The sequence below is a fragment of the Ornithorhynchus anatinus genome, chromosome 3 (assembly GCF_004115215.2).
Source record: "Ornithorhynchus anatinus isolate Pmale09 chromosome 3, mOrnAna1.pri.v4, whole genome shotgun sequence".
Lineage (NCBI taxonomy): Eukaryota > Metazoa > Chordata > Mammalia > Monotremata > Ornithorhynchidae > Ornithorhynchus > Ornithorhynchus anatinus.
This window is the reverse complement of record NC_041730.1, coordinates 92115966-92139039: the sequence shown is the minus strand read 5'-3', so window position 1 is coordinate 92139039 and position 23074 is coordinate 92115966. Positions and strand designations below refer to the sequence as shown.

The window sequence follows — 23074 nt, the reverse complement described above, 5'->3', positions numbered from 1 at the left end:
GGAGAGACAGGCACAGAACGGGAATGGGGACGACGGAACCACAATCAAAATCCGGCCCAGTGCATAGAGCAGGGGCCGGGGAGCGAGGAGGATCTGGGTTCTAACTCTGGCTCTGCCACTTCTCTGCTGTGTGACTCCGGGCAAGTCACTTCCCTTTTCTCTGCCTCAGTTCCCTCATCTATAAAATGGGGATTAAGACAGTGAGCCCCATGTGGGACAGGGACTTTGTCCAACCTCAGGAGCTTGTATTTACCCCAGTACTTAGTACAGTGTCTGGCACATAGTGCATAACAAATACCATGTGGGGGGGGGGGAGGGGGGCAGGGAGAGGGAGAAACAGAGAGAGGCAGCGGGCAGGACCATTTTGAGCTGGCCCACCAGGAAAAGAAGAGGGTAAGAAGGGGTACGGAGCAGTCAGGAAGCAGGGGATCACTGGGATGGGTGAATAAAGAAAAACATTTTTAACGGCTTACACCTGAGCAGAAGCTGGCAGCGCAAGTCCACTTCTAACAGGGTGGCCAGTGACAGCTAGCCTGTACGTGCCTCTAACGCCTAAGCTGCTCCATTACTCTCCCCTCCTTCGAGGCCTTATGGAAGGCCCGTCTCCTCCAAGAGGCCTTCCCTGACTAACCCTCCTTTCCTCTTCTGCCACTCACTCCCTTCCGCGTGGCCTTGACTCGCTCCCTCCATTCGTCCCACCTCCCTGCCCCACGGCACTTACGGACGGATCTGTAATTTTATTTATTTCTATTAATGCCTGCCTCTCCCTCTAGACTGCAAGTTCATCGTGGAGGGGGACCGTGTCTGCCCTAGTGTACTGGTCCAAGCGCTTAGTACAGAGCCCCGCACACGGTGAGCGCTTAATAAATACGACCGGCTGGCTGACGCCAGAGCGAGGAACACGGAGTTGACGGGAGCTATTGGGTCGGGTCTGCGTTTAGAACGATAGCTGGAGGAAGCGGAGTTGCAGGAGCTGCAATACAATCGAGGCTCTCTCCCTTTATAGTCACGACTAGCCAAGAGCAGAAAGGAAAGCAGCCGCGGCAAATGCGACTGACTCACAGCAAAAGTATTAGTGCCATGGCAACTGCAAGTCTTTAGGCCCGTTTCTATCACCTCTCACCTCCCTAGCCGGGAGGTAGGAAGCCTAATGTTGACTTGCTTTTATGGAGTGTTTTTGGGAAAGAAGTTTGATATATATTTTTCTAGAACCTATGGCAAAAACTGTGAAGTTTCTGAGTTATCCAGCCAGTTTTCACTGACTTTCAGGGAGTAAATTTGTCCAAAGGAGATTTTTTTTTTTTTTTTTACAGTGACCTTTTCCTATTAGACTTTATCCTACTCACTTAAAGTCGGAATGGCCAGATCACCACCAGTTTTCCATTCTTAAAGAAAGGCAACTCTGAAATACCACTTGCCGGTCCCCTCGGCTCCAAAGGGGATAAAAGGGAACGCCAAACTGCTGTAACCGTATGACCTCGGAACGATTTTGACTCTGCTCACATTTGAGTGTTCAACGCTTTTGAATACACACCTTAGTTCTCAATCTGCTAAGGCAGCAAGGTGATCGTTACAGGATCAGCAGATGGATTCACAGTTTACTCTTACTCAGATTCAAATCGTCACCTTCAATGCTTTTATTTATAGCCAGATATTGTATATGAAATTATAGACAATTTTGCATACACTTTTAAAAATAATAAGCGGTTGCCCCCATCTTCGAAGACACTCTGAGATCACCTCTCCTCCAGGATATCTTCCTCGAGTAATTTTATCATCCCACTCTGCACTGTCACCTGTAACCGTCACCTTGGCCCTCCTATGTCACCTAAGCCCTTGAATTACCACACCCTCGAAGGTACACTCTCTCATTCCCTTTAGCTGTCATTTATTTCAAGTCTCTACCTCCTGTACTAGATTCCAAGCTCCTCGAGAGCAGGGGTCCTTTCTTCCATTTTTCTCCCAAATATCCGATACGGTCCGTGCGTGAAGAAGGTGCTCAAGAAATGCTATTGATGACATCTTATTTGTATGATGCCAGGCTGCCTCAAATATAAGCCATTTTAAAATTTAGGGGGATGGGAAATGACTACTCTGATGTAGAAATTCTTGATTTAAAGTGTGCTATTCACCCAATAAATATCCATTCATTGACTTCTGTGATCTGTCATCATCTCTCATCAGAGATGTTAACATTCCATACAGCTTAGAGAATCATTTACCTGATATTTTGGCCCTGGAGAACCAAACTGCATTCTTATATTTTAAATGAACTACACGGACGGTCAGGATCAACAACTCAGGAGGTAAAAGGTTTTGGGAGAAATCCACCAGAGAGCAATTTCATAACCTGCATTAAGTAACTCCCTCGGCTGGAAGGCAAGGAAAGGAATAACAACTGAAAAGTTTTTACCTACCCGAATTTCCATATTTGGTATGCAAAGTACCCCAATTAAAGACTGGATCCCAGAGTTCCCAGGCTTACATAAACTAATAATACCTAGAAAATAAAAGAATAATGATGAACCTCCACCAAAAGCCAAGTGTAAATTAAACTAACAGTTAGGCTGTAGCCTAAAGAGACTGTCATTATCTTCTTAATGATATGACTCCACTGAATAAATGCCTAGTGACATCACAAGCTATGTATTTCTTTGTGTCAGTTGTATTTTAAGAAGCATTTTATTTGTATTTGCATTTTGAGAAGCAGCGTGGCTCAGTGGAAAGAGCCTGGGCTTGGGAGTCATAGGTCATGGGTTCGAATCCCGGCTCTGCCGCTTGCTAGCTGTGTGACTTTGGGCAAGTCACTTAACTTCTCTGTGCCTCAGATACCTCATCTGTCAAATGGGGATGAAAACTGTGAGCCCCACGTGGGACAATCTGATCACCTTGTATCCCCCGGCGCTCAGAACAGTGCTTTGCACATAGTAAGCGCTTAACAAATACCAACATTATTATTATTATTGTTATTTTAAACCTCGAATTCAGCAAACCCTTCTAATAGCATTGGTTTTGGGTGACAAGATTCTCACCCCACAATTAAAATACAGCCATAGTAAAATAGAAAACGCTTGCTAGGCCCGCCACCACCAACCTGTAATAGTAATCTCCCACTGGCCATGCCGGGAAAGACTGAGAAGTAGCATGGTGTAGAGTATCTAGCACATGCCAGACTCAGGAGGCCAGGGTTTGAGTTCCAGATCTATTGTGTGACCCTGGGCAAGTCCACTTAACCTCTACCAAAATGGGGATAGGACAGACTGTAAACCCTGTGTGAGCCAGAGAGAGGGTCTGATCTCCACGCCTTCTATCTACTCCAGCTCTTTAACACACTGTAGTGTTAATACTAATAATGTTGGTGTTCGCTAAGCGCTTACTATGTGCAGCGCTGGGGTAGATACAGGGTAATCAGATTGTCCCCCGTGAGGCCCAGTCTTCATCCCCATTTTGCAGATGAGGGAACTGAGGCACAGAGAAGTGAAGTACCTTGCCCACAGTCACACAGCTGACAAGTGGCAGAGCCGGAATTCGAACCCATGACCTCTGACTCCCAAGTCCGGACTCTTTCCACTGAGCCACGCTGCTTCCCATAACTTCCTGTGTGTTCTGTTAAACACGCAGAAGCAGCCCGGCGTAGTGGATAGAGCACGGGCCTGGGAGTCAGAAGGTCATGGGTTCTAATCTGTCTCCGCCACCTGTCTGCTGTGTGAGGCCTTGGGCAAGTCACTTCACTCCTCCGTGCCTCATCTGTCAAACGGGGATTGAGACTGTGAGCCCCACATGGGACAGGGACTACGTCCAACTTGATTTGCTTGTATCCACCCCAGGGCTTAGTACAGTCTCCTGCACATAGTAAGCGTTTAACGAAACCATAATTATTTATTAGTAAGCCCTAAAATGCCCTTCTTCTTCTTCTTATTATTTTTACAAACTTGCGTTTCTAGAGGAATGGGGTCATACTAAATCTTTATGCTGATTACATTAACTATACATTAATAAACCCCAGGCATCTGAGAAAGAGACGATAGCAAAGAGGATTGTCTCTATCTGTTGCCGACCTGTCCATTCCAAGCGCTTAGTACAGTGCTCTGCACATAGTAAGTGCTCAATAAATACTACTGAATGAATGATTTGATATGACCCTTTCCCTAGCCTTTGAAGACTTAATGGAAGCGTTCCCAGCTGGAGTTCTTCCAGGAGATTGTATAAGGACATATCCAAGAATTCCACCTAATATCCCGACTTCACGGAAACGTCACTGGTAGTGGAAATATAGTGAAGGATTAGGCCCCTTAGCCTGACCACGCTCATCTGGTGGTTGTCCAATTCCGCGGTTCAGGCAGGTCACTGGTCCCGAGAGTCACCCCCATTGGCAGATTTGCAGACTGAGCCTCAGTTATTACTAGTTTCAAGGACTCCAGTAGGACCGGGTTGATAATGGGCTTCCATGTCTAAAGTGCGCTGCACACAATAAGCGCTCAATAAATACCTTTTTTTTTCCCCTAAAGCAGAAGGGCACATCAGCTAGAACAGACGCTTGGGTAATCCAAACTAAGCCACTCCTCCTGGAACTGTTGGTCTAAACCAGCCCCCCCCAGAGTATCTGCCATGCCACCAAACTGGACTGAAACCTGGCTGGCGTCAGACACGGGATGAGTTGAAGAGCAGAACGTGTTGGCCAGTAGATGACTTTAGATATCTTAAGCACACCTAAGCACACATTAAGGATGGGAAAAGGTCAGTGAAGAACATACCGGCCCATGAACGGAAGGTTGCCACTATTCCCATTTTACTAGCTAGGAATCGTGCTTCTCTGTCTTCTCTGTTAAAAATAAAAGATAGAAAGACAATGCCATAAAGGAGAATTCAAATGGCCAGCCAAAAGGTTAACATTTAAAGAGTTTTCATGCTCTTTGAAAGTCCAAATAACTTGCAAATGTTTGTATGATGACTTAAATGAAAAATCTTGTCAAAATTCTTTTTGCACCCATAGGTCTCCTTTCCTTACTCCCACTATCCATTTATTCTTGAACAACATTACTATAATCGGGTATGGATTTGGGGCTTTTATTCAATTGAATTCAATTTCTATCCTCAAACCAGTTTTGAAAAATTAGGTCTAAACCTTAGCCCTTCACTCAGGAAAAGAAAAAGTGCTTCACAAAATTAAACAATATTTTATTAACATTTTCGGTCCCCAAATGGACTTAGGACAATAAACTACATTGGTGTAATTAATCAATATTGCTACTGCTTTCAACAGAATAAATATGTATTTTGGAGTGACACTTATCTGCTATGTGACCTTGGGCAGGTCACTATGTCTCAGTACCATCTGTAAAATGAGGATAAAAATATTTGCTCTCTCTATGGGATAGGTAGATGTATAAACTAATTACCCTATACCCAAATCAGTGCTTAGCACATAGTAGATACTTCTTAAATATCATTACATACCTGGAAGATTTTAGCCTTTTAAAATTCTGATGCTGCTTTTCTGGAAAATTTCCCTTTTCCCCATGCTTATTTCTTATAATTTGTGTCACTGCTCATTTCTCTGTAACGCAGGTCCTCACTTCCAACCCCAAACATGGATTGCTAAATTCTGATTTAATGCTGCAGTCTGATAACCTGTACTGAGTGACTGTCTCAAAATGGCTCGACGTGAGAAGTGGCATGGCTTGGGGGTGTGTGTTTCGTCTAATCCAGACTCTGCCACTTGTCTGGTATGTGACCTTGGGCAAGTCACTTGGTTTCTCTGCGACCCAGTTTCCTCACCTGTAAAATAGGGATTCAAAATCTGTTCTCTCTCTCACCTCAGAGTGGAAGGCTCATATGGGGCAGGAATTGTGTCTGACTTGATTATCTTGGAACTACCCCAGCGCTTAGTACAGTGCGTGGTACACAGTAAGCACCTCACGTGCCATAATTAATATCACTAGGTCAAGAAATAGCTGAAATAACAAGGGTTCACTCAGCCATTTGCAAATGGCAGAAAGGAGCAATATTACCAATGAAACACTTGTCATGCAGGTGCTGCTGTCTGTGAACTATAAAAATAAAAGCTATAATAAAATCCAAGATTTTTGGGATTTAAGTTTTTTCCCCAGATAAAAACAACCTCGAAAATTATTCCCCATATTATAAATTATTCGAAACCCCCTGAAAGCCATACCCTAATTGTAACCCAAGATTTTTGGGATTTAAGTTTTTTCCAGATAAAAACCTCAAAAATGATTCCCCATATTATAAATTATTTTAAACCCCCTGAAATCCATACCCTAATTGTAACTAATAAAATGCTTGAGTTTATGAAACTTTTTATCTCGATGCTGAAAAACTGCTTCCAAGGTTTTAAATGCCTAAAATCATTATGTGTTGCTTTATGGCCAATTTAATTCAAATTACTTGGTAGTGAAACAAAAAAAACCAAACCACACATTTCAATTACCCTTCGGTTTACCTGAACCTGTTCACCCCTCCCTTAGATTTCAATGGAAAATTATAGAAGTCTCCAAATAAAAAAATTGGTTCTCAGAATTAAAAAAAAATTAAGCTTTATTAGAAACTGCAACTTCACATCTAATCATGAAACAAAGGATACTTACTTTAGCTGCCCCTCCGCCGTATCTGGATTATGTCTGTAGTGAAAATCTGTATACGGTGCTAAAATTCGCTACAAATATAGAAAGGTGTTATTAAAAGTATGTCCTCCCACTGGTTTTTATTTCATTCTTTCTTCATACAACTGCACTATCATAAGTAGGGAATGTGTCTGATGTTATATGGTACTCTCCCAAGCACTTAGTACAGTGCTTTGCACATAGTAAGCGCTCAATAAATATTATTATTATTAATAATAACAATTTATTCATGCTAAAGTGGATGAAAAGCTCACATGAATGGTAAGGAAAAAAAAATCTCCAATGAAAACAAATAATACTTATGAAATAAAACAGCAATTCCCCTCCCATAAAGGAAAAAAATCTATCAATTGCATTTACTGAACGCCTACTTGATGCAGAGATGAGGTAACTGAGGCACAGAGAAGTGGAGTGGCTTGCCCAAGGTCACACAGCGACAAGTGGCGGAGCCGGGATTAGAACCCACATCCTTTGACTCCCAAGGCCGTGCTCTTTCCCTTAAGCCACGCCGTTTCTCTGACAGCCTGTTCTCCTTAGCTCACGGTAGCCTTCTTGATTTGGTTTGGAAGTCAAATAAATTAAAGAACTGGGAAGCCCACAAAAGAGAAAAGCGTACACCAGCAACCAGAAAGAGCTACTGAATGAGGAAAGGGGGGAAAAGGGATCACAGAAACAGGCCGAGGGTTGGCAGCGGTAGTTCTAATAATCTCTACCAAACTTCAAGTCAGCCTACGGGGACTCCTGTGTGTGGAAAAAGTCAAGGACAAATAAAAACACAGAGGCCCAGGCCACGTATAAAGACACTGTTAGCTTTATCTATTGTGGCCTTTTGCAATCTTGTTTTTGGCCTGGAAAATGTGCAGATGAGTTATGTGGGAAATGGATAAACAAGAGTCTACTATCCTTTTCTTTGTACCCAACTCTCATATTTCAAAGTTAAAGCTTACTCTACTTACTTGTAACAGATTTCAAACAAGTCGTACATTGTACCATGCCAAAAATTCCAGCTTACACCCAGGGCTGTCAGCGGATTTAAAGTCAACGCTCAACGAGAGCACCGCACGCAACCTCACGTTACATGTGAACTTTAACTTCATCTACTCAACGGTCACGGCCCCCACAAAATTGGTAAATATGTAACACTGTCAGCTCTGTGACAGCTATAAGAGGTACTTGAAGTTCAACAACTAATCAGCGGATACATTTCCTTCGAAGGGAGAAGGGGGACGAGAAGAGAGATGATAAGATCAGAATTTAAAGGTTTGGAGAAATAGTCATTCCAGAATTCCATACCCCAACGAATACACAATGCAATTCTACTCAAAATAAAAAAAATACTGAAAGCAGGACCGTCTCGGTTTGGGCTTTGAAACGCTAGGGCACTGATATATTAATTTGCGGATTTCAAGTAAGGATGGATATTATAACATAAGAAGACAACAGAAATGAAATTTCTACCTCTAATTCTACATCCGCTCGCACATATTGCCTGGTCTTTGGGTGATTAAGGAGGTGTAAAACTGTGGTGATAAGGGCCTCATTTATTCGACTCAACTGGCAATCAATTACGTTTTTCAAGATGGTACTAAGCCCACCTCGAAGAGCCACCACTTCTGGATTCTGAAGTGCTAGAAAAAGAGCAAAACACAAATTTAATAAATGATGGAAATTAAAAATAACTATTATAAGGAACTTCTACAGTAGGACATTTGCTAAAAGCACTTTTTTAAAGACCAAATCGGAACAGGTTTTTTTTTTTTATGTAACAACTCTGCACGGATTAATATTGAAAGAAAAATAGCAATTTCCTCAATATATGGAAATACGTTTCCTTGGCTTTCCAATGTGTTATGCCACGTGCTCTCCAGATACCGGTATACCTATACAATTTACATGTTACTCAAGGACTGATGATTCCACGTTATTACACCTTATACTACGAGAAACGGAATACCTTTCTCATATGACTACTGAATGTTTATGCTCAGGCTGCCCGTTCGGCAGCTGTAGTTTACCCTAAAATACCTTGGAAAAGATACCCTAAACACCTAATACCACCTAAATAATAATATTATACTACCACCTATAGCAGCTTAGAAAAAAAGAAATCATTTGGTTAAAATCGGATATATATTTTACTGCACTAACTTTTGTAAACAAAAGTTCTCTCTAACATGGAGACTATGCCTTTATTCATTTTTCACTTTAATAATTTCCTCAGAGGAGATATCCTAAAACACGCTCTAGACAGCAGGCGTGGAAAACCCCTAGCCAACGAACTTGGTTATCACCTGCCCAGCTTCTACTGGACACTACCCGCGACAGAAAATGTCATTTTAGAAAAGGGAGGGAAAAGGGTCGGGGGAGAGAGATAGACGGCAGGGGGAAAAGAGTTCTTCTGTACCTGTCTGTCCGTCTCTGCACCCCGAGTCTGTCTCAATCATTGCAACTCCTCCCTGCCTCCCCCTACGCCTTCCTTCTGCCTTGTCCCTTTCCACATTTGCCTCGTTTTTGCTTGCCTTCCCCCCCCCCCCCCCCGCCCAACGACAAACACTGTGCCTGGAAAAAACGGGTAGACAGCTCTACTCATAAAACTTCATACTCGAAGCACCAAGTCAATTTCTGCTTTCACGCGACATTCTTACCTAATTCACAGATAATAGCAATGCAGGCTCGGACCATCCTGTCTCTTTCTTGAAGACCGTCATTTCCGACTGCTATCAAAGAATTAGTTACAGAGCTAGGAAATAGGGAAGCATTCACAGTAATCATCTGTAGAACAACAAAAGAAGCAAGGAGGTGTTATTACCATCATAATAGAAGACAGCAAAATATCTTTAGGACTTTCTTTCCCAGTTCCTAAAATTGGGGAAGCAGCAGGGCGTACTGGAGAGAGCACAGGCTTGGGAGTCAGGTCGTGGGTTCTAGTCCCGGCTCCGCCACTTGTCCGCTGGGTGACCTTGGGCAACTCGCTTCATTTCTCTGTGCTTCAGTTACCTTCTCTGTAAAATGGGGATTGACAGGGTGAGCCCCATGTGGGACAGGGACTGTGTCCAACTTGCTTTGCTCGGATCCACCCCAGCGCTTAGTACAGTGCCTGACACATAGTAAGCGCATAACAAATGCCATTATTATTATTATTAAAATACTAAAGATACGGGGAGTAATTCAATGTGTTCTAGGTGATGTGGTAAGCGATGAAATGGAAACACCTGAAAAAGATTTAACAATTCTTTCCTCCTCTTCAAAACAAATCTTTCTAGTTCACATAATTAAGCAACACATACCAATGTAATGAAAGGCTGTTAGTCGCAAATAATGAACCAGTATCTTTCAGTTTGGAAAACTGAATGACATAGGCACACAACCATTATTTAAATTCATAAAACACCCTGTGAACTTATTCAATTACTAAATGGGCTCCTCTAGAGATTTTTCATGTTTATTTTCTAAAGGGGGCACGTTGCTTTAGGATTTTTTGGAAATATATTAAGAATGTGCTTTAGCAGATAACTGTTAGCTTCCAAATAAGAAGTTCTTTATTAATGATTTCAGATGACCAGTTTGAAACATTTCCCATCCTTCACTAACTGCTAACATTCAAATATCTGGTGCCTCTCTAGGCAATCAGGCAATTATTCTGGAGTCCCTGTAATGTAAAATATTGATTCTAATACAAAAATATGTGAGACTACAGACAGATTAGCTATTAAGGCTTTTTTGGGGGTAAAGGGGGAACATGCCCATTTGTTATTCCTATTGCTCCAAAACTGGCTCATACAGATTGTCAAGGGCTATAAACTGTAATTCCTGGAGGCAATTAAGAGCAAAAAAGGAGATATGAATCTGCCCAGAACAGTTTAAGTGAAATCCACCTGAAGGCAGGAAAATTGACGAGAATTTACAGTTCAATGTTTCTACCTTTCTAAGGCGGGAAATACTAAATGGGTTATTCATTTTAATTCAGGATGGGGAAAATAATTCAGATTTTTTTTTACATTTTCAGCTCCTTGTCCACTTCGAATTTGGGAGTCTGTACCAGGAACTCTAGAAGTTGGTATCAAGGATGACTATGGAGGGCAGTCATCTCTTGCCTCCCTTCTACCAAGCTTCTGACTCCAGTTGCTGGTTCTATTTCTTCCAAGACAATAAAGTGGCTTCTGAGGTGGCGGAAGGAGAATCTTAGTCCTCCCAACCTCTCATACCGGAATTTCATTTTAAATGGAATTTAACATCTCAGGTTACCGATAGGCTTGTCTTATACTCTGTTGGGAAAGACAGGCCATGCCGCCTGGGGTGTTTTCTTGCTGGACACTTGGTCACTAAGTCATTAGAAGAGTCTTAGTTTAAAAAGAAGAAATCGGGCAAATAACCCTAAGGAATTACCAGGGGAAATAAGGCATGAATGACTGGTGGTTGTTACATCCTTAACCTGGCTATTTCCCCCTATCCTGGCTCTCCATTTTGAGTGGCTCTCTTAAACCCGGAGGCATGGTGGCTTGCTTCAGGGCTCTCTCTTCTTGACAAGTATGAGCATTTAAATACCGTCCCACTAACCATTACTGAACTGTTGATCTGGCTTCTCTGTACTCTATCACTTGAATGTTTTACGTCAGAATCCTGACCTTGGCTCAAGGCGTTTCAGAAAATGGCTATTAAACACCTCTGAAACTAAAAAAAAAAAAAAAAAAATCTGAAAATATTCTGAATAAGAGAGACATTTTACGTAAAGGAAATCAATTTGATGTGGGTATTCGATACAGTTTAAGATGGCCACTAACCTCAAATCATATTCTGAATTCCGCAAGAAGCGAGGCTTTGGTCCTTTCAAATACATCGATAGATTTAATTTTGGATTATCTATGTTCACAGTGTTAGGGGTAAAGGAAATCTATAGGTGATTTTTTATACAGAGCCAGTTTTAGCCAACGTGTTCAACCGTCACCCACACCAAACCATGACTAGTAGGGTTGGCACCAAGTGGTAAAATTGACTTAAGTTTCACCTCCTTCCCCTCTTCATTCACACCCATGTGTGAATGCTAAGGAGCTTCAAGGAAATGAATCTAACATTAAAAAAAAAAATCACTGGATCAAACTAATGTTCTCTGCTAACCATACTGTCTTCGACGGTGGCAAAAAGATACTTGAAAGAACAGTGGGATACAAGCCCTCGGAGAGCATGCAGAAGAAAAAAAAAAAAGAGAAGCAAGGTATTTGGACGGTCCACAAAATGCATAATCAGGCCCAGAATAATCAAGGATTAACCGTGTTTGAATGTTACTTTAAATACTCCTATCTGGATTGCCCTAGACTTTAGGTCTTTTCCCATCTATTCCCAAATGGCCCCAAATCCTTAGCTTTAATCCCCGTTCACCAAACCTCATTAGTCTCTCTCTGGCACTGAAATATGTCCCCACAACTACAGGTGTCAATTTACAATTTTCTGAGTGCGGACTTCAAAGGGGTAGGGCAAAGAAATGCTCCCAGAACCGGAGACCCAGAGTCACGAGACAAATCAGAGACAAGACACGGCCGAGACGGCCACCCACGTCCTTGTATTTACGGAGTTTATTGAGCCTCACTGTGCGATGTACTACGCTGGGAACTCGAGGGGGCACATCGAAAAACACAAGGCACATTTCTTCCCTACCGGGATCCTGGACTCCGATGGGGGAAGACGGACAGAAAATACAGGCAACAAGATCAGAATCAAAAAGCTGACTGTTCAAACACCCGTCTATACCCAAGGGCAGGAAACCGGTACAAGTGAATAATGATGATTCTGGTATCGAGCGCTCACTGGGTGCCAGGCACTGGACACACGCCTTAGAGGCAGATGACGGATTGAGTCTATACAGGGGGCGGATAACTGACCGGGGAAGGTCCGCTGGAGGAGGGGAGATTCTAGGAGGGTTTTGAAATCTAGCAGGGGAAAGTGTGAGGACGGGGTTGGAGCCGGGCAAGGTGAGAGGCGACGTAGATTTAGGAGGGCCAGAGAAGGACCCAGGCTACTTGCCCAGCTCTGACAGGGACGGGGCAGGAGCGCCGCCAGCCGCAGATGGGGCAAGACCAGGAGCGGCGTGGCTCAGTGGAAAGAGCACGGGCTTGGGGGTCAGAAGACGTCGGTTCTAACCCCGCTTCCTCCACCCGTCTGCCGTGTGACCTCGGGTAAGCCGCTCAACTTCTCCGTGCCTCGCTTCCCTCATCCGTAAAATGGGGATAAAGACTATGAGCCCCATGTGGGACAACTGATCTATCCCAATCGTTAAAACCGTGCCTGGCACATAGTAAGCACTTAAGAAATACCGTAATTATTATTATTATTATTATTAAAACCCAGGGATGGTGTGGTCCTGCTGGGTGGTAGCCATGCCACAAGTGGAGCTGCCTTCTTAGCAGTTCCAGTTCCACCAGTCCCAACCAGCTCCGGGAAAGAGGCAGGCTGGCAACGGCTGCCCAACCTACCCCCAAAACTTTGGGGGTGAAGCTAATGGCCTGCTTTCTTTGTCCCAACGCCAAGGGAGGCAGAGGCAACATCATCCCAGCTCTCCCCAACCACCAGAAGTTGGAGCCCAAGCCCATGACGCAGCGAAGAGGCATGAGGGTGACCTCAGAGCTGGAGAGAAGGTCACACAGCACAGCATCTCTTTAGGACTTCGGGTCGGCCTAGAGCCAGAGGGATGCTGCCTGATTGTCTTCTAAAGATTTTCTTGTCTGTTAATAATAATAATCATGATGATGGCATTTGTTTAGCGCTTACTATGTGCAAAGCACCGTTCTAGGCGCTGAGGAGGATACAGGTGATCAGGTTGTCCCACGTGGGGCTCACAGTCTTAATCCCCATTTTACACAGGGGATAACTGAGGCACAGAGAATAATAATAGCAACAAATGTTGGTATTTGTTAAGCACTTACTATATGCAGAGCACTGTTCTAAGCGCTGGGGGAGATACAGGGTAGTTGGGTTGCCCCACGTGAGGCTCACAGTCTTAATTCCCATGTTCCAGGTGAGGTAACTGAGGCCCAGAGAAGTGAAGTGACTTGCCCACAGTCACACGGCTGACAAGCGGCAGAGCCGGCATTCGAACCCATGGCCTCTGACTCCCAAGCCCGGGCTGCTAAATGACTCCCCCAGAGTCACAGAGCTGACAAGCGGCGGAGCCGGGATCAGAATCCGTGACCTCTGATTCCCAAGCCCGGGCTTCTCCCACTAAGCCACTCCGCTTCGTCTACCGCTTCGCTGATCGACGTGCTGCCTGAAAACCCCCAATTTCCGAGACAGTGTCTGCTGCTGTGCAGCAGATACACTTCCTTAGTTGCCTTTAAACTTCTCGTTCGCCCACGGTGCCGGCCTCATTCAGTAAAGCAGTGTACAATCACCTGCAGGCTGCATTTTATGTACCTCGCTGCCCATCCACCTGAGTAAAGTACTCATTCAATTCACCCAATCGTATTTATCGAGCGCTTATTGTGTGCACAGCACGGTACTAAACGCTCGGGAGAGTACAACAATAAACGGACGTGTTCCCTCCCCACGACGAGTTGACAGTCTAGAATAACCGTCTCTAGGACTGTGGGTGATGCTCAAAGTCTGTTGCGATGGATGAGTTTCCCGGAAAAGGGGAAGATTATTCTAACACCTAAATCCAGCCTTTTTAATTTTTTTTTTAACATCTTCCAGCATAGCTGCATAGAATAAATTGACCAGGATCAAGCCCGCTACACATCCCCGCTCAATCTAATGGCACCGGAGAAAGGACGGAGCAGCACAGTGAGCTCTCACCCACCCAAGCAAGCTGTCACGAAGCAGTCTCAGAAGCTTGGTACATTCTTATGTTCAATAAAATGACCTTGAGGAGAGCGCCTTATTTTCTGTACATTATATAACTGATTAGTTACAAAAGAACTAATTTTCCGAGTCCAGATCTACTGATGGTGTCACACGCCTCCGAACTGTCTGTGAAAACTAAGGTCTCGATGCACTTCTTTTGGTAGCTGATGTGCTGCAGAGACCCCAGGCTAGATGGGGAAGCAGCGTGGCTCAGTGGAAAGAGCCTGGGCTTCGCAGTCAGAGGTCACGGGTTCGACTCCCGGCTCCGCCACTTGTCAGCCGTGTGACTGTGGGCGAGTCACTTAACTTCTCTGCGCCTCAGTTACCTCATCCGGAAAATGGGGATTAACTGTGAGCCTCACGTGGGACGACCCGATTACCCTGTATCTCCCCCAGTGCTTAGAACAGTGCTCTGCACGTAGTAAGCGCTTAACGAATACCAACGTTATTATTGTACGCTCCTGGAGGGAAGGAATCACGCCTACTCATTTGATCGCACTTTCTCAAGGTCTAAATACAGTCCTCTCAACAGATTAAGCACTCAAATGCTACCGATATACGGTCCTGTCACACGGTGATCTAGAGCTGCACTGTGGGAATGTTCGACAGATTATATTCTTCCGTAGTCAATTCGGGTAGATTCTGGCTAGGATTCTGGCCCGTGCTCTATCCACTAGGCCACACTGCTTTTCACTAGGCCACGCTGTTTCCCGTAAATGCCTGCAGTTGCTTCTTGTAAACCTTCCTGGTTTCCAAAGACAAACCTCACTGCGTCGACCGTCGTTTACATGGCAAATGAAGGAGTACGGAGAAGATGGTCTGGAAACAACTGAGCTCCCCGCTTTTTCCTCTGCTCCTCCTCCTTCCCCTCCCCTCAGCTGAGCCCCCTTTCCCTCTGCTCCCGCTCCTCCTCCTCCTCCCCCCTTCCCCTCAGCACTGTGCTCATTTGTATATATTATTTATTACCCGATTGATTTTGTTAATGAGGTGTACGACCCATCGATTCTATTGATCATGATAATGTTGCCTTGTTTTTGTTTCCTTCTGTTCTGCTCTGCCGTCTGTCTCCCCCGATCAGACTGTGAGCCCGACATCGGGCAGGGATTGTCTCTATCTGTTGCCGAACTGTACATTCCAAGCGCTGAGTACAGCGCTCTGCACATAGTAAGCGCTCAATAAATACTACCGAATGAATGAACTGACCTACGCTTCCCACCTGTCATAAGCACTCGATGGGGAATTTAATTTGTAACTGCTTCGATTCAATTTCCACAGGGCAAAGTATTTTCTAGGGACAATACTTTCCCTTTGCAATGCTGATGAGGGAGTTTCCCCGCCGAGGAGAGGTGGCCTTAGTTCTGACTCTCCGGGACTTGAACCGGCCAAAGGGATTGCCTGGAGACGGGGCGGATTACTCCGTGTCACCGGCACTTTTCATGCCTTGTCTCGTCTTACGCCGTCCAGTCGTCTCCGACCCACAGCGACGCCATGGACACATCTCTCCCAGAACGCCCCACCTCCACCTGCAATCGTTCGGGTAGCGGATCCGGAGAGGTTCCTTGATAAAAATCCGCAAGTTGTTTCGTCCTTACTAACGTTGGTATTTGTTAAGCGCTTACTACGTGCAGCGCACCGTTCAAAGCGCTGCGGTGGAAACAAGGTCAATCAGGTGGCCCCACGTGAGGCTCACAGTTAATCCTCATTTTACAGATGAGGGAACTGAGGCCCAGAGAAGTGAAGTGACTTGCCCACAGTCTCACAAACTGACCAGTGGCGGAGCCGGGATTCGAATCCATGACCTCTGACTCCCAAGCCCGGGTTCTTTCCACTGAGCCACGCTGCTTCTCTGTTTGTCTTTCCTGTCACACATATGAACTACGGAGGATAGTATGGCAGTGATGTCGCCATTCTGCTTGAAACACGTTTTAAAAGGCATTCTTGGGAGCACTCCCTCACTTAACCAATCAGTGGTATTTACTGAGCGCTTAATGGAAGAATGAGTCGGTCGTTGGGCAGGGATTGTCTCTATCTGTTGTCGAATTAATAATAATAATAATAGTGTTGGTATTTGTTAAGCGCTTACTCTGTGCAGAGCACCGTTCTAAGCGCTGGGGTAGATACAGGGTCAATCAGATGGTCCCACGTGAGGCTCACAGTTAATCCCCATTTTACAGATGAGGGAACTGAGGCCCAGAGAAGTGACAGTCACACAGTCACACAGCTGACAAGTGGCAGAGCTGGGATTCGAACCCATGACCTCTGACTCCCAAAATAAATAAATGGTGGTATTTGTTAAGTGCTTACTATGTGCAAAGCACTGTTCTAAGCGCTGGGGGGGGGGGGACAAGGTGATCAGGTTGTCCCACGTGGGGCTCACAGTTTTAATCCCCATTTTACAGATGAGGTAACTGAGGCACAAAGAAGTTAAGTGACTTGCCCACGGTCACACAGCTGGCAAGCGGCAGAGTCGGGATTCGAACCCATGAACTCTGACTCCCAAGCCCGGGCTCTTTCCACTGAACCACGCTGCCCAAGCACTTAGGACGGTGCTCTGCACATAGTAAGAGCTCAATAAATGAATAAATGAACCACCCAGTACCAAACCCTCGGGAGAGCACAATATAACGGACTTGGTAGAGGGGCTCTCTGCCTTCAAGAGCTGACAGTCTACGGGGGAGAGAGACATTAAAACAGACATCAGAGAGTGGAAATAGTAAAGCATGAGGATATTTCCATTAGTACCGCGGGAGTTTGGTGGGCATCGAAGTGCTTCAGTGTTAGCCCGCATTCGCTAACCACAGTCCCATATCCTTCCCCCACATCTCCAAATCAGATTCGAAAATATCACATTCCGGAAGAGAGGCCTATACGACCGATAATAAATATCTTATAAAATTTTATAAATCGGCATACCTTTCTGACTAATCGAAGTGCCTGCGTCCGCTCTACCTCATTGCTCTGCTGTATATCGATGCACCTAAATGACGAGAAAACGTTCAATAAAATGACCTTGAGGAGAGCGCCTTACTTTCTGTACGTTTCAATTCTGCGATAAATCCGGCCGTGAGAGACATACTAAAGATGCACCCAGACGACCGTCTTGTACGTTTCATTTGGCCTCACGAGTCAAGAACTGAAGTTCGCATTTCAACGGCCAACATGTCCAAAGAGAGACACTCATCTGAATGGGTACATTTCAACATCCATTCCCTTTAAAGCCCCTAGGATAAACCAAACATTACTGCAACAGATTTCACAACCCCAGTGCTTCTCACAGACGGAATACATTTGTGCAATGGGGTGGCATATTTTCAAAAGACATTGCCTTAGCAAAATTTTTACTGGCAACTGAACTGATTTCCCTGTCACGCTTTATTTGGGCTGATAGATGACATCCAAATTATGCCAGGCATCACTTACACATTTTCATCTTAAAAAAAAAAAAAAATCCTCAAGAGAGTGACAGGTTACAGAATTGTCGTTTCCTGCTTCATTTGGAAAACTCCTCGACAGACTCTTACTTTTCCCCAATTCCCATCTGTTGAGTTACCGGTTCTTTTCCTTCGAAGGGCCTGCCTATTTCTGTTCCAGATAACATTTTAAAAGGACAAGAAATTATTGCGGATGTCACGTCTCAGAAAGACAATTCTCAAAACAGATGATTCAAACAACAACATTACTAATCAGAAATTTCTAGTTTCAAATTCTTTACAGTCACGGGATTCGGATATTTTAAAATTTCCTATAAATTCGGTACGGCAGAATCCCTCGTCGACAACGAAACGGGATGCCTTCCCCGGATAAAGCCGAATGGAAACGTTAGGATACGTGATTTCAGTAACATACGCAGAGCAAGCAAAGTTACCTGGCTATCAAATAATCCACTTTTAATTTTAGCACCTTCTGCAGAATACTGGAGTCTCTGATGAGATAGCGAAGGGCTCGCAGCCCGGCTGCTCGCACTTCTTTCGCTTCATTCAATAAAGCCAACCGCAGACTAACAACAAAAATACGGGGAATTAAATCAAAACACACTGAACCGTCTTTGTTTCGAGTCAACGAATAACACACGAAACCCATTTCCTGACACCCTCACGGTATGGGCGGTTTGGGAACCCATTCTGCGTTACTTGCCGACTGACCCCAGAATATTAAATTCCTCCCACGACTTTATTTGTGATTGCAGTAAGTAAATTCTCTTCCTGCTCCCTCCTTACCTCACCCTGCTCCTGTCTTTGGGTGGGGACTCTGGGTGGGGGAGGGAGTATTTATTTTGTTAATGAAATATACAGCGCCTTGATTCTATTTAGTTGCCACTGTTTTTACGAGATGTTCTTCCCCTTGACTCTATTTATTGCCACGGTTCTCGTCTGTCCGTCTCCCCCGATTAGACCGTGAGCCCGTCAAAGGGCAGGGACCGTCTCTATCTGTTGCCGACTTGTTCATTCCAAGCTCTTAGTACAGTGCTGTGCACATAGTAAGCGCTCAATAAATACTATTGAATGAATGAATGAATGAATGAATGATTGGCCTCCCCACCTTCTTCTCCTTGAATTTGGGAATCCCCGGTCTTCCCCATCTCCCCGCCTTGTTCTGACATTTTGTTTTAAACTCACCATTCATTCATTCGATCGAATTTATTGAGCGCTTACTGTGTGCAGAGCACCGTACTGAGCGCTTGGGAGAGAAGCAGCGTGGTTTAGTAGAAAGAGCCCGGGCTTGGGAGTCAGAGGATGTGGGTTCTAATCCCGGCTCCGCCACTTGTCTGCTGCGTGACCTGGGGCAAGCCACTTCACTTCTCTGTGCCTCAGTTCCCTCATCTGTAAAATGGGGATTGAGACCGTGAGCCCCTCGTGGGACAACCTGATTACTTTGTATCTACCCTAGCGCTTAGAACACTGCTTGGTACACAGTAAGCACTTAACAAGTATCATTATTTTTATTACAATACCACAATCAACAGACATATTCCCATTTTACAATGAACTCACGGTCCGGAGGGAGCTTAATACACCAACAGCCAGAGCTGCTAGAAGAGCACGTCCGCAGCTGCAGCCCTTTCTGTTGATCGTCCTACCTGCCCAACTCCGTAAAGCAACGAAAACAACGGGGAAGGACTGGGATGGGACCGGAGGGGAGGCGGAGCCCCCCGCCACCATTCACCCACCTCTCTCTGCCCGTGCCCGTGCGGCTCTAGCCACGGAGGCGTGGTGATCAACAGGAAGGCGAAAGAGGGATGGCCATTCCCCTCACAGCGGGAGCGGTCCCCATGATTTTTAAAACGAGACAATCCTGGAGCGGAGGAGGGTGGGGAACTGGGGGTGGAGGGTGTCAAGATGCCGAATCAGAGAGGGGATTGCTAAAAAGTCCTAATTCACTTGCATTGTACTCCCTCCTAGCGCTTAGAACGGTGTTCTGCACATTGTAAGCCCTCAATAAATACCACTGACTGATCTCCAACCTTGACAGAAGGGAAACAGACTCGAAGTAGGGTAATACAGAGAAGAAAACAGAAAAAAACTAGATGGCAAGGGGATAGGTCGGAGAATAATTCACTCTCAGTCTGGTGGAATCAGGCACGAAATGCATTCTCTGTGCCCACGAATACAGGTCCAAAATTCAAGTGAGGTAAGATCCCATTTGAAGGTGCAGTAGTACACTTTATTCACTTTAGATCTGCTCTTCAATGAATACTGAAATTAAAATGAGTTTCAGATCCGATTTAACGTTAGAAGAGCCGATGCTGACTCTGTAAAAGCCCACATTTAATCATTTCTAGGATGTGACAGAAGGAAAAAAAGACAAAAACAAAACAAAGTAAGTTGCATAGCTATCGAAAGTTAGCACGCGACAGGGGGGACAAACGCAGGATCAACCCACCAAGTTCCACTGCAGAAAGACAGCTAATGCAATCAATCTATTAATCGATCTTATTTATTGGGCATTTACTGTGTGCAGAGTATAACAACGAACAGATACACTCCCTCCCAACAACGAGCTTGGAGAAACTCATTAGTACTGTGTCAAGCTAAATATTTTTATTTATTATAATCAAAGTATCACTAAATTCTGCATTTTGTATTTAATAATAATGTCGGCGTTTGTCAAGTGCTTACTATGTGCCGAGCAGTGTTCTAAGCGCTAGGGTAGACGCGAGGTCATCGGGTTGCTCCTCGTGGGGCTCACAGTCTTAATCCCCATTTTACAGAGAAGGTAACTGAGGCGCAGAGAAGTTAAGTGATTTGCCCAAAGTCATACAGTTGATAAGCGGCAGAGCCGGAATTAGAACCCACGTCCTCTGACTTCCCAGCATTGATTGTGATGTTTTTTGAGACTGCATCATTCCAATCAAATTTGTCCTTACTGGTGTGAAAAAAGCTCAGGAGGTAAAATGGCCAATTATATATAGCATATACTCACCATATTATGATATCTTCATAGTTGAAACCTAGTTTTTCTTCACTGTGACCAATGTTACACAGAAGCTGCCAAGAAGAAAAAATGCACTGCTTAAATTTACTATATTTTTTGATGTTACATAAGAAAGTACTAATCTTTTCTTTCTAGAAATCTTTAAACATACCGCCATACGCAGTTTTATTCTTCATTCTTTTTCAGTGAATCAAAATGCCTCCACCCATCACCACGGCTCAACTATCGGTAAATACAATTAACTTAAATCTGGTGTACCAATGAGTCACAGCCAGAAAATCTGCTCAAATTGTCCACTGCACTTAACTACGAAGGTGAAGATGAGATTCCCCACCCGTTCAATGAATTAGGATTTCTTGAGGACCCACAGAAGGCCCGGCGATATAAAAGCAACACGTTTTGAAAGACAGTCCATACTTGGCTATATGAAGATGAAAGATGATTTCGAACCTAGAAAATCTAGTGATGGTACACGCACCAACCATTTCACATTATTACCCTGGATGTCAGAGCCTCTGCCTCTACTATCGTTTTACGGGGTGGAGAGTTCAAAAGATTAACAGTCTGATTTTGTTTTTTGCCTCCGGAAAAAATGACAAGAGACGGCCTCGGCCAAGGGGACAACTGCTGCATCTCTAGCTGCTGCACAGCCGTAAAAAGATGCCGCCCGGCAGAAATTCTTGGCTGCGATAGTTTAATACTGCCTGGGCAAATAAGGGCAGAAATATTTTTAAATTAATCTGAACGATCTGAGCCACTTGTGAATCATCATAAGAAAAGCACTGAAATTTCACATATGAATTATTTTACATAATGTTACTAGGGAACGTAGAGTTTACTTGTTCTGAGAGTACGCTCGTAGATATATATATAATTATAATGTGTGTGTGTGTGTGCTCGGTTGTGCGTGCGGAAAACATCGACGGGAAGTGGCCGGCTCCATTTTTGATTTGGCTTTTTGGTACCATCGTCTTCAAAAAGCCTCTTTATTAAAAGAGCCGTCTCACTCCTGACAGCTACACGTCAAGGTGATACACCCTCTGTTCTGCTTCCCATTAGGCTACAGCCATGTCACGTTAAATGATGTTACTTTTCGCCGTGTTTTACATTTTACCCCCCCGGTGCTTTTCTTGCTTAAGCCAGCGTTTGTCCTAGCCTCAGTTAATCTCAAAATACAGCAACTGTTTGGGTTTTTCTACCGTCACCTCCTCTCCTTGCGTACTTCACCCTGGAAAACTGATACCCGTGAGCATTTCCGCGATGCCGACAGGCTGAGTTCTAGGACCTAGTTGATTACGGTACTGTGTGCCACGTAGCTGATGTTCAAACCGTTGAGCACCTGGAACTGCATTCTGAAAAAAATGTACTGTTTCCCAGCCATACAGAAATTCGGACGTTACCGCTGCCCTCTACTTGTATTCAGGTTACTGAAATAAATGAATCTGCAAAAATAGAACGATAACCTGTTGTGGGCACAGGGAACGCGTCTGTCTATTGTTATACTGTATTCTCCCAAGCGCTTGTACAGTGCTCTGCACACAGTAAGTGCTCCATAAATACGACGGAATGAATGAATGAGCTTGACGCGTGCCATGAAAAAAAAAGTACACCGCCAAGCATTTAGCACAGTGCTCTGCAAAATACTCAGTAAATACCACTGATTGATAGCTGAAAGTTTCTGAGATATCTATGGGTAAGAGGCGGAAAAGAAAACAGAATGAAGAATTAAAACACCCCCCCAGAGAAACAAAAGGAACCACACCGGAAAATACCGCTTTCCAGATTAATAATAATAATGATGATGGCATCTGTTAAGAGCTTACTATGCGCAAAGCACTGTTCTAAGCTCTGGGGGAGGATACAAAGCGGAGGATTAGGTTTATCCTCCCTTAGCAGGAGGAACGTTACCATAGTTTCCCTACGGGGCTTGGTTCCTGTATTGCCTGGTGTGCTATTAAGGACCATTTGAGGTCACAACTGCAAAAAACCGGATTAGAAACCTTGCCTGGCAAATAGGGAAGTCGGATCATTAGGGAGAAGCTGCAATCTCTCCACAATTTTGCTGTGGGGAGACTCTCCCACCCCACCTCCCGTTAATTCCCTTTATGGCCCTTAAGTCAGTGAATGCTCCGAGAGACGCGTGCTGGAGGTAGTCTCAAGGTCGG

The 23074-nt window shown here is 44.6% G+C and overlaps 1 protein-coding gene across 4 annotated transcripts in view; it reads right to left on the bottom strand.

The window, feature by feature from the left end:
* Positions 1-23074, bottom strand: part of RICTOR (RPTOR independent companion of MTOR complex 2) — a 122477-nt gene that overhangs the window by 44605 nt on the left and 54798 nt on the right. For all 4 annotated transcript variants that reach the window (XM_029058982.2, XM_029058983.2, XM_029058980.2 and 1 more), the window contains 8 exons: positions 20898-20962; positions 18343-18474; positions 17391-17454; positions 9290-9416; positions 8103-8272; positions 6609-6676; positions 4755-4822; positions 2418-2500 (listed from right to left, as the gene is read on the bottom strand). In XM_029058982.2, coding sequence (XP_028914815.1) covers positions 2418-2500; positions 4755-4822; positions 6609-6676; positions 8103-8272; positions 9290-9416; positions 17391-17454; positions 18343-18474; positions 20898-20962 — 777 coding nt within the window. The remainder of the gene's footprint in view (positions 1-2417; positions 2501-4754; positions 4823-6608; positions 6677-8102; positions 8273-9289; positions 9417-17390; positions 17455-18342; positions 18475-20897; positions 20963-23074) is intronic.